Source organism: Triticum aestivum, chromosome 4D (assembly GCF_018294505.1).
Source record: "Triticum aestivum cultivar Chinese Spring chromosome 4D, IWGSC CS RefSeq v2.1, whole genome shotgun sequence".
Taxonomy (NCBI): Eukaryota; Viridiplantae; Streptophyta; class Magnoliopsida; order Poales; family Poaceae; genus Triticum; species Triticum aestivum.
Genome location: NC_057805.1, coordinates 467,378,143 through 467,388,373, shown reverse-complemented (window position 1 = coordinate 467,388,373; position 10,231 = coordinate 467,378,143). Strand labels below are relative to the sequence as shown.

The window sequence follows — 10,231 nt, the reverse complement described above, 5'->3', positions numbered from 1 at the left end:
AGAGGTGGCGGCTTGGGGCAGCGGGGGCGGCTGGAGGAAGGGGACGAGATGAGGAGGAAGACAAACGGTAGCCGTTAGATTTTAATCCAACAACAGAAAAAAATCGACTAACGTGATTTTTTAAGGCAAGTTACAAATAGGATGTCCCAATATCTTATGGGAAACGCTTCCGCTCAACCAACCAACTTTGTCGCACCGCCCGCTGTCTTTGTGACCATTAAACCTGCCTTTCATCGGACAGCTCGCAACTACTCACCATGGGGTAGCTTTTTCAATGTGGCCCTTGTGCAATCCCTTCGAGCGCAACAAAAGATTTGTTGCAGACCGACCAAGGAAGGGTAGGGCGGTTGCCAGCGTGTGGCGGCGCCATGGCTAGGCGCGGCAACGAGCCTAGCTCAGGTGGCTTCAGTCATCTGCAGAGGAGAGAGGAAGATGAGAGAGGAGAAGAGGGAAGAAGAAGCATGGGAGGAAGGAGAAGGGCGCGACGACGTGCTGCTCCAGCGAGCTCGTCGGTCGATACAACGGGCGGCAAAGGTTGGCGGCGCTCGGAACGGGAGCTCAGGGTGGATGGACTTGCGGTTGGCAGTGATGACGACGACACGGGTCCCCGACGGCAACTGCCTCCCAGTTTCAAATCCACAAGCGGAGATACTTTTTGCAACAAAGATCAAGTGACAATTGCAGTAAGGGTCGCAATGACGGTGAACACGAGCATGAGACGGGATGCAATTGCATCAAGGGTTCTATTGCAATTGCAATAAAGGCTCTTGTTGCAAGGAGTTGACAGTGAGCCAGAGATGCTTCTGCGACAAGGGCCCTGTTGCAAGTGCAATAAGACTCTTGTTGCAATGCGAGAAACACCGAACATGAACGCACGATACAATCGCACGCTGAGCATCATAGGTCAGACAGCTTGTGACCCAACGGCCAACACATAGCACACCCCATATCTTAGATCTTGCTTGGGACCGATTAGTCTGACTGAATCACGTATCCCATGCCAGTATGGATCACGGCAACACACAGCACAAGGCAGGTAGGCACCCGGCCTGGTAGCAAATCCACTCTACAGCGAGCAGAGGCAGTGTCCATGATGCAAATCATGAACAAATCCGCCCCGTGTTGTGCCACACGGCCAGTGCAACTTATAACCGGTAGAATCAATTTTGTTAAAGCACATCTAGATGTGTCATAAATATTACACAACCAAGTCCTATGTCATTTATTATACGTGAAGATTCGTGTGTTTTTTTACGTTTGATTGAGTTACTTAGATGTGCAATAACTATGACATGTGTGCCATGGACATATGCAACTCCAAGACCAGTAGAGAGCATACCTCGTTGTTGCTGTTTTTATGTTCAAAAAAGAGAGCATACCTAGTAAAGACTCCAATTGAAGCACAGAAATTTTCTTCCGAACCTGTTTTCTGTGAGATCCTGTGTTACAAACATATACACGTAAACCACCGTCCCAAACATATGTGAGCAGCATGTATATCTGTACCATATATATTTACAAGAGAAGTCTTTTTTTTATCATTTTCCTTTTTTTTTGTATTTTTCTCTAAAGGCGAACAAAAAACATAGCTGTCTAGCTAAGCTAACCCTTGAAAAGAATCAGATAGATATGTTTGCCTTTGCCTATCATTCATTGCCTTCCCTTCACTACGGTCAATTCTTCACCATAGCTCTCCAGTCCTGTCCAAACCAAACCAAACCACACGCCATCATCATCTGCATTCATTCCTCAACTGAGTCACCGCGTTAGAGCTTCGATCCACCGAGCGAATCGCGCCGATTCTTCTTCTGTTGGTTCAGCCTCGACGAAATGCCAGCACCGTGCACACAGGCTGCAGCTTCTTCTTGAGCTTTTTTACCTTTGTTCTAGCTGTGGAGCTTTCGTGCTGCGGCGAAAATTATATGGAGATGCCACCAGGACAAATTCTTTAGCACTTAGTAGCAAAGCATGCCTCCATTAGCCACCCACTGAGCAAAGCGGTCAGAATAGTCGCGTGAGTCTGAGAGCTGGCTGCTTGAGCGCGACAGGTCGGTGTCATCCCTTCCCTGTTAACAAGGGAGACAGGTTCTAACACTGATGAATATATAGATTAAAATTTGAACCATATAAAATTCGGATCAGGGAAACCCATCTCAAGGTTAAGTCGGGTGGGGTGTACTATCATATCATAGATCCTAATGGACCTAACTAAGCTTTTCACAGCGAAAAAAGGGTAGCAAGACAAGCTGACCTCATCATTGTGTCCTGGCTCACTGTAAGTAGTAGTAGATCCAACACTGATACCATCCAAAGGTGAATGTATGATCGATGACCTGTACATGATAGTTTGAAGAACCTTCCTAATTTTAGCCATCACAATGGTTGTAGTAGTATCACATTATCAGCCTTAATAAGAGATCAAGGAGATGTGAACGTAATGAATGTGACAAAATGTAAACTGGCAACAGTATATAGTACCTCTCAAAAGCTTCTTCATCACAAGAATTTCCTGAAGACGATAACAAATCAAGATCGAGAAAATTTGAAGAATGCAACTCCGGATAACCTAATCTTTTTAAGTAACTCTGTCGTTCCTCCGAAATGGAGTGTCTTCCAGGCATCGTGCTATATTTTGTACTAAACACATAACAAAAAAGAAGTTAGCCGTATTGCACTCATGGACAAGCTGAAGTTCTCCAGGGGCTAATTTTAACAAGGATTTCTCCACAAAAAGTAAAAAAGATTGAACAAGGACTAACAGACCTGGGGCATGGGTTTGTTTCACACATATAGATCTCTGGTGCAGAATCAGTAGGCTCTCTAATATCATCCAGCTGTTGCGAGGGGAGTAATTCTGACGCGGTGTTGTTTTCGCCGACATTACGGTCAGATACGGGTGCGCTGTTTTCACATAGAATATTTCCATCCGAGAGCGACCTCTTTATGAATCTGCTGATATGAAATGTCCCATTTACTAATTTATGCATGTAAACTTGATTATGGAAAAACAATAAACTACTTAAGTCTGGATTGTTTCAACAAGCCATCAATATGTAAGAGCTGAACATCAAGTAGGGTTCTTGCTTGTGCTAATCAATATATCATATTTTATTAAAAGGTACCAGAATTTACTCTGTGTTGGAACATCTAAACGTAGGAAAGATACATGTAAAAACACCTAATTCTTGTTACTCCAGGGTATCAGAGGTATTTCTTGATTGGTGAAAACTTTTTCGCACATATTACGTGACCAACAAGTGAGAACAACAAGACATTTTTGTTGAGATACTTGTAATGTATCATATTGGCCTTGAGCCTATGGAATGAGGGAATGGATCAAGTTACTATATGTAACAATTTCTACTTTGATATACCGCCTGATTAAAATCAAGAAAAGTGTCCAAGTAAAAGCTAATGGTGTACAGAATATGATGGAGGCCAGCTCATCAAGCAATGCTGTTGTTAATGGAAGAGTTTATATCAGTACCTTCCAGTTTCTTCACTTAAAGTTCCTTGCCGGCCGATATTGTAATGCTGATCTGAGTCCAACTTCCACAGAGGAGGTTTGCCTTGTTGAGGCTGGAAATGGCCCAAGAATCTGCATTTCAAACAAAAAAACACAACATATAAATCTTGTGTGAAATAATATTAGACCAATGTCGGCATTTTCCATTGGTTTTGTCAGAGTAATATTTTTGCAGACATGAAGAAGCTTACACATTTATAGCATCCTGCTTCTCAGGGTCTGTGTAAGCATTATTGTAGTAACGCTGAAGGGTTCGAAGGAACTCCTGGGATTGGGTTGCTGCCTTCCACTGCCCTCTTTGCTCACAGAAGATCTGTGACATGTTACAATGGAAAAGTTAGACTGATCATTCAAAAAACAAAGTTGGATTTATGTTGACTACTGAACACTGCCTACCAACAAGACTCAAATCATTCTGAAATAAAGATGTTCAAGAAATCAAGATTACAACAGCAAACACTGAGAATCAACTATAGGGTTTTTCTCAAGAACTATAATCAGTAAGAAATGCCTGTTATTTTAGTCACAAAAGTTTCAGATGCAAACACTCGAGATAAATTTTCATAAATACACTCAACATGCTTGGGTGACAGATGTCCTCGCCCTATTAACGACCTCTACTGCTAAACTTGTTTCCAAAAGGGCAAAGCCGCGTGTACCAATTGATTTAGGAAGTTCATTTAATCATAGGAAGACCTGTGAGAGCAAACGTTTCATATTAGGTATCAACTGTCCTGGTGCGCATGACCTTTGCTAAAAGGACAAGCATGACAGACTGACCCATGATAGTAGCTAGCAACTGCTCTTTCAGAGTCCTATTTTCAGGTGACAGGTGGCCTTAATGTTTATTTGACTTAAACATGTGGCCAAATAGCCAAACACAACAGGGCAAGGAAAATAAGTGTATAAATCAAATGACAGAAAAAGGGAAGAGTGGTGTGACAATTACTCCCACCGTCCCAAAATAAGTGTCACAACCTTAGTACAACTTAGAACTACTCAGGGAAATTAGAAGTACTCCAGAGGTGGTAAAGAATACATTAAAACAGCAGTACACAACTGCACACCTTTCAGAGTATGCATACTAAATTTTAGTTCTATAAAGCACCATTTCAAGAGTTGTGTTATGCAGAACTGCAGATTATGTTCCTCAGGAGTCACAGATATAACAAGATGCTAACCTTGTTGTGAGCAGCAGAACCACCGTACTGGATGGCTAATGTATCACCCATCCTTTCATAGAAATCCATCAGATCATCGGCCAAAGGATCATGCAGATCAATTTTAGGTTCTTCAGTGAGCTTCAACACATGAAGTTGACGCCCTAAAGCAGCTAATCCGTATGCAAACTGTGCGACATTTGTGCGGTCTAAGCAGTCTATGCAGTTTGTCCTGAGGACACCCTTCTGTAGCAAAAGAGGTACCATCGTAGCTGCGCAGAAATCATCATTGATTTTGATGTCACATGACCCTTGTCCACTGCAAAACATGTAAAAGATAACCATTAGTACTGCCAGCAAGCCAGCAGGAAGTCCATTACTTGCATATTAGGTTGACTTGTTTCCTTTGGGTTGGTAGTTTCCATTTTATCTGCACTAGAGTACATATTTGTTTTAGATATGCATGTAAAAATCAATTCGATAGGAAGGGTGTGGCAGCTATCTTTGAGTTTAAGCAATGGAATAGCAAAGTCTTCTAATAAACAAGTCCCTGCCAATCATCTCTTATTTGGCCAGCTGTTATACATCTGTTCCTCTGCAGATCAGTGCTCTCCTTTCACATGGTCATGTTCTCCTCTCATACGGATGTTTACCCATGTTGTGAACTAAAACTGACCACATATATACTATGAAAGACTATTTTAATACAAATACCATCGGTATGATTTCTTCTGTGTGAAATCTATACAGCAATGTGGATATATGGTCAAACATTAAGAAAATATTGTAGTTTATTTGCTGGAGGGGCTCATTTCATGGATTTGCTAAATCAAACTTATCGGTTCTTAAGCAATTGTAAGTTCCTAAATAGGTATACAAATTACCTTGAAGCATCCAAAGGTTTTGATGATATAGTTATCTCGCAATGGAGGAGGTCCGTTAGTTCCAACACATCTGAAGCTACCTTGTTTAACAGTCCAAGCACATTGGTGCCTTTCCTGCAGATGGCATGTAGATTAATATCATCAGTACGTACTTCACGCATAACCAACAGATTCTTACAGGGGCAAGCTCAGATAGAATATCCTCTTGTAATACTATACCTTCGAGAAAGCTTACTCAGATCCATGTGTAAAAACTTGAGACGTTTGTCATCCGGTAACCCCTTATTTATATAATGGATAGCCTTTGCAAATTCTGCACGGAGCAAAGATTCACGAGGCTTCTTCTCACGAGTCTGAGAGATATACAAGCAATCCAAAAGGGAGTATTCAGAAAGGATACCAAAAAGCTATCAAGCTGACCATTAAATCAATAGATGTAAATTACGTTAAACAATTACACTCACCTTGATTAAGTTTAAGATGACTATAGGGTTCCCATATCTAAGAACAAGGTTTTCAAAATGAAGGCGGGTGGCCTTGTAATCCACATCTGATTTTACTGCAGGTAGCCAGGATTATCAGACAAGTCTACAGATCTGCAAATTCATATCAGAATAACGGTACAGAACTTACATGTGATTTCTGGCCTAATATTAAGTCTTGAAGTTTCCTGAAACCAGACAAGAGGTATTGATCCTCTATGTTGTACAACAGAAGTTATTTGACTTGGGATGTCATCAGGTGTGTCTTCAAAAACAATCTGTTCAGTCTCAACATCATTGGCAACCCTACCCTTTTCATTAACACCTCGTTTCATGAATCTATATTTCAAAATCATAAAAACAAATACATTTGTGAGATAAATATAAAGGTGAGCCTTGACTACAGAAAAGCTCAAATGCTTGTAACGCGAACCTGGTTCCAGCAAAATGACGCGAGCGTCTCGCTATAAGTGTCAACCAGAAATCCTTCCCAGATACTGACAGCTTCGACTGAACACACAAATATATATCTATGAGCTTCTCTTCGTATAGTACATGAACAGACAAAACACACTACTAGTACATAAGCCTTGCAAATACAAAAAACACTACTAGCATAACGGCATTTCAACCCGAATAGCAACAATAAGATATTACTATTAGTTCTTAATTACACTCATAAATATCATAAATGCTGGCATAATGAGGTCTTGCACAAGGAACAAGGGATTGTGCTCAATGCTTGCTAATAGACATTAAGGTATAAATAGCAATTCAATGATGACTGTACAATACTACTATGCACCAGGAACATACAAAAGATGGAAACTGAAAAAAGCAGGAACAGTCTGCTGACACTTACAAGCAAATGTTTCGACTCGCGAAAGCCGCAAGCAGCTCAAACTGAAAAATGTCAGCAGGTTATACAAAGCCATGCGTTTGCAAACCCTTTATTTCAAACATTCACTACATGTCAGGTCACTAAATGTGCAGTAAAACGCGCAAGTTAGTACGATGGTATTGAGTTAGCGGGAGCCCTTGTGGTCTTCTGTGATGAATAGATGATACCGGTAAGATCAATAATTGAAGATGATGCTGGAAATAAAAAATAACGTAGCACCAAAAGACTTTGTGTGTCACAGAAGAATATACCTGTTTAAAAAATCCATGGACCAAGGCCACGGTCCAATCGGTATTCTTGAGATGGTTCCGCATTGCTCGTGTCAAAAATTCATTCCATACAAACATTGTTTCATAAACAACATGTCCAGTATTTTTGTCATTTATGTTCTTCTGAAGACTGCGCATGATGTTGTACGAGTAGCTGAAGAAGAAGTCCTTCGTAAGATCAACCGAGCAAAGGAGTCGTTTATATCTACAAAAAGTGGGCAATAAAAACATTAATATGTGCAGACAAGAACAATCAAAAGAACATTAGCAAGAATATATTTAAAGTGCATTTATAATAGTATAAACATAATAGTATAAGTATAATACTATGGGAGCAAAGAAATTCAAAACAATTCTATATACCTCTGACCATCCATACACAAATCTCAGTACTGCAAGAATGGTCATGATGTACCGACCATATAAGCCGGATGCATATTGTTATCAACAAGCAGATTTTATACTTATAGACAAAATAACATTAAATGTGCCAAAAGAAATATTACACCGTTGCTGGACCAAGTGGAACTGCCCATGTTCAACTACGAATATGAATACACACCAGAAAACTTATCTGAAAATAATGCAGCATAAAACAGTAGAATAAAATGAAATAGATGCCACCACCAACAATGCACATTGTCTTATCACAATGTAGCACCAAAATGAACTGGAATATTTGGAAAAGAAAAGGGCCTAAAGTAACATAAATGAATAGCAAATCAATATCCAAGACTCCAAATACAAAAGGAAGCAAGCTGGTGATTTTGATATTGTTAAGAACCAGCGATGGAATTACAACAGGCAATACACAATATTTACATAATGAAACAATGAAAGACCTGTTCTCATCCCTAGAATTAGCCACATTGGGGCAGACTATAGGACACGGAATTGCGATCATTTCGCTCTTGCCAATTGAATAAATATCATGGCCACAGATTGTGCCAACTTTTCTTCTCCTGGTAATTATAACCATGTAGTAAGGACCAAGAAACTTCATAAAACCTGAAGAAGCACAGAAGTGGTAAATGTTATAATTTGTACAGCTACAACATTTTGATTGATATACTCTATGAATCTCAGTTCATGTTGAAATACCAATTATTCCGTAGCATTTTGTGACAAATTTCAGCCCGCCGGTCAACCTATTTCCCTCATGAATCCGCCATAGTAGTTCTTGGCATTCATTCTCAGTGTAACTAGTAGGATCCTCCTGGATACCCAAATCAGTAGACTCCAACCGGTCAATCTTTAGCACCCTCCAAAGAGTCCTGCTCTTGTCTCTTCCGACAAGATAAAATTTCTGCACCAAAATATCGCACAAATATTTAGCAATACAGAATTTGAGCTAGAACGCATGAGAACTTTTGACATCAAGCCTCACTTCTAGTAAACCAAAGAAACAGTACTCGGAGGACGACAATTACATAACTTCTATTGTTCTGTCCCAACGACCAATAGCTAAATCTTAGCTTCTGAATTATGAATATCTGAGAATCATTACGCATATACGCAAGGTCAGCTGAAAGCCAGAAAGCTTAGTTTTTTGCATCAGCAGGGCAATAGCCAAGCAGAAGGCAAACACCACAACATTACATCATCATTAAGCAAGATCGTCCAGCACATATTTAATCTGCATGACACAATTGCAGGGAGCAGCAAAAAGGAACAGCGTTTTCCCTCCCCTGCAAAAGAAACAAAAAGAAGGATCGCCCCTCACCTTTTTGCAGCTTTTTACTCTCTCCTAGTATAATCAAATCGGACCGAACCAATCATAAACTAGATCCGCCCCACAGTGCAAGCATTAAATCACCCAGTAATCCAATCAACCCATGAACGAACAAACAAACAAATACAGGCCCCCATCATAACAGACACGCACGAGGTTAACTGACACAAAGATTGCCATGTCTAATGAACCTACGAATACAATCCAAACCAAATCAAGGGACTAGGTAAACAGAATTTGCAAGAGATGCTTACCGATCTGGTTTCGTAGAGCCTGAACTTCTGAAGAAATTTGCCACCTCTCATGGCCTCCATCGGATCAGAAATTCAGATCAACACGCGGGCAGACAAGAGGGCCAGAGTGAATCCGAGCCTGAGAAATTCAGAACAAACAAACGGAGACTCCGCGTGGTTCAGCTAGCTCCTCTTGGGCTGCTTCAAGTAGAGCATCTTGGTCTCGCGCGAGAATGCTCCAGGGTCATACGGAAACCAATCAGGGAGCCCGCCCCTGGGATCAAGAACGGACCGGCGACGACCGGACGGATCGAAATGGATCCAATTGACAATCTGATGCCGGAAATTGCCCAGAAAACACACGCACCTTCGGATCAAGAAGGCGGGAGAGGGAAGAGGAAATCGACGGGGCAACCAAGAAGCCGATTCAGGGGAGCAAGGGGGGGATTTTCAGGGCCGCCTCCGCGGGAGAGATGGGCGGGTCATAAATAGGAGGGGACTAAATTTCCGGAGCAGAAAGGATGGATTTTTTCCGAGGGCAACGCGGGGGGAGGAAGACGAGAGCCACAAGGAGGAGGTGGACGAGGCTGGCTGGCGACGACGACGCCGTCGTCCACAAAAACACCACGCAAACGCAACGCCAGGCGAGAGTGGCAAGCCGCAAATACCACCGGACTAATCATTGCGGCAGCGGCATCTTTTTTGGCCGGATTTATTGTGCTCTTTTCACAAAGAGAGACAAAAAAAGATGCTTTTACCAGAGAAGAAGAAACTTTGGGTTTGGTTTTGGCTTGTCCAAGAGGAAGCTGGTAAATGGCCTCTTTTTGGTTGGAGCGGGACGAATTTTATTTACAGTCGAGAATTTAACTACTGGCTGTAATAAATAAATTGATGGACGGCAATTTAGGAAGCCATCAAGATGGGCTTTTTGATGTGTGTGTGTGTGTGTGTGTGTGTTTGTTTAACAATGTGTGGTTCATTCAGGGGAAGATGATAACAACATTCTCAAAAGAAAAGTAGTGGAGCTGAAACCATAAAACGTTG

At 41.4% G+C, this 10,231-nt stretch overlaps 1 protein-coding gene across 4 annotated transcripts; it reads right to left on the bottom strand.

Annotated features, from left to right (window-relative positions):
• Window positions 1–1,395: 1,395 nt before the first annotated feature.
• Window positions 1,396–9,887, bottom strand: LOC123098680 (phosphoinositide phosphatase SAC2). 4 transcript variants are annotated; one of them, XM_044520730.1, is made up of 16 exons: window positions 9,209–9,887; window positions 8,324–8,528; window positions 8,065–8,230; window positions 7,205–7,427; window positions 6,486–6,562; window positions 6,204–6,391; window positions 6,035–6,129; window positions 5,790–5,923; window positions 5,571–5,684; window positions 4,708–5,005; window positions 3,718–3,839; window positions 3,488–3,598; window positions 2,764–2,952; window positions 2,479–2,637; window positions 2,252–2,360; window positions 1,396–2,066 (listed from the first exon to the last, which is right to left on the bottom strand). In XM_044520730.1, the coding sequence occupies exons 1-16, from the start codon at window positions 9,266–9,268 to the stop codon at window positions 1,956–1,958; spliced, it is 2,361 nt and encodes a 786-aa protein (XP_044376665.1). In that variant the 5' UTR covers window positions 9,269–9,887; the 3' UTR covers window positions 1,396–1,955. The 4 variants fall into 4 exon arrangements, with proteins under 4 accessions (XP_044376665.1, XP_044376667.1, XP_044376666.1 ...); XM_044520732.1 differs by having other exon boundaries at window positions 2,252–2,333; window positions 9,209–9,886; XM_044520731.1 differs by having other exon boundaries at window positions 2,764–2,949; window positions 9,209–9,886.
• Window positions 9,888–10,231: the final 344 nt, after the last annotated feature.

What these genes read in the sequence shown, in the direction of transcription:
- LOC123098680 (XM_044520730.1), bottom strand. Translation starts at nt 9,268, where the DNA reads ATGGAGGCCATGAGAGGTGGCAAATTTCTTCAGAAGTTCAGGCTCTAC. An exon ending in TATTAGGCCAGAAATCACAT is followed by an intron (nt 6,130 to 6,203) that starts GTAAGTTCTGTA and finishes GGCTACCTGCAG; the next exon opens with TAAAATCAGATGTGGATTAC. An exon ending in GAAACAAACCCATGCCCCAG is followed by an intron (nt 2,638 to 2,763) that starts GTCTGTTAGTCC and finishes TTATGTGTTTAG; the next exon opens with TACAAAATATAGCACGATGC.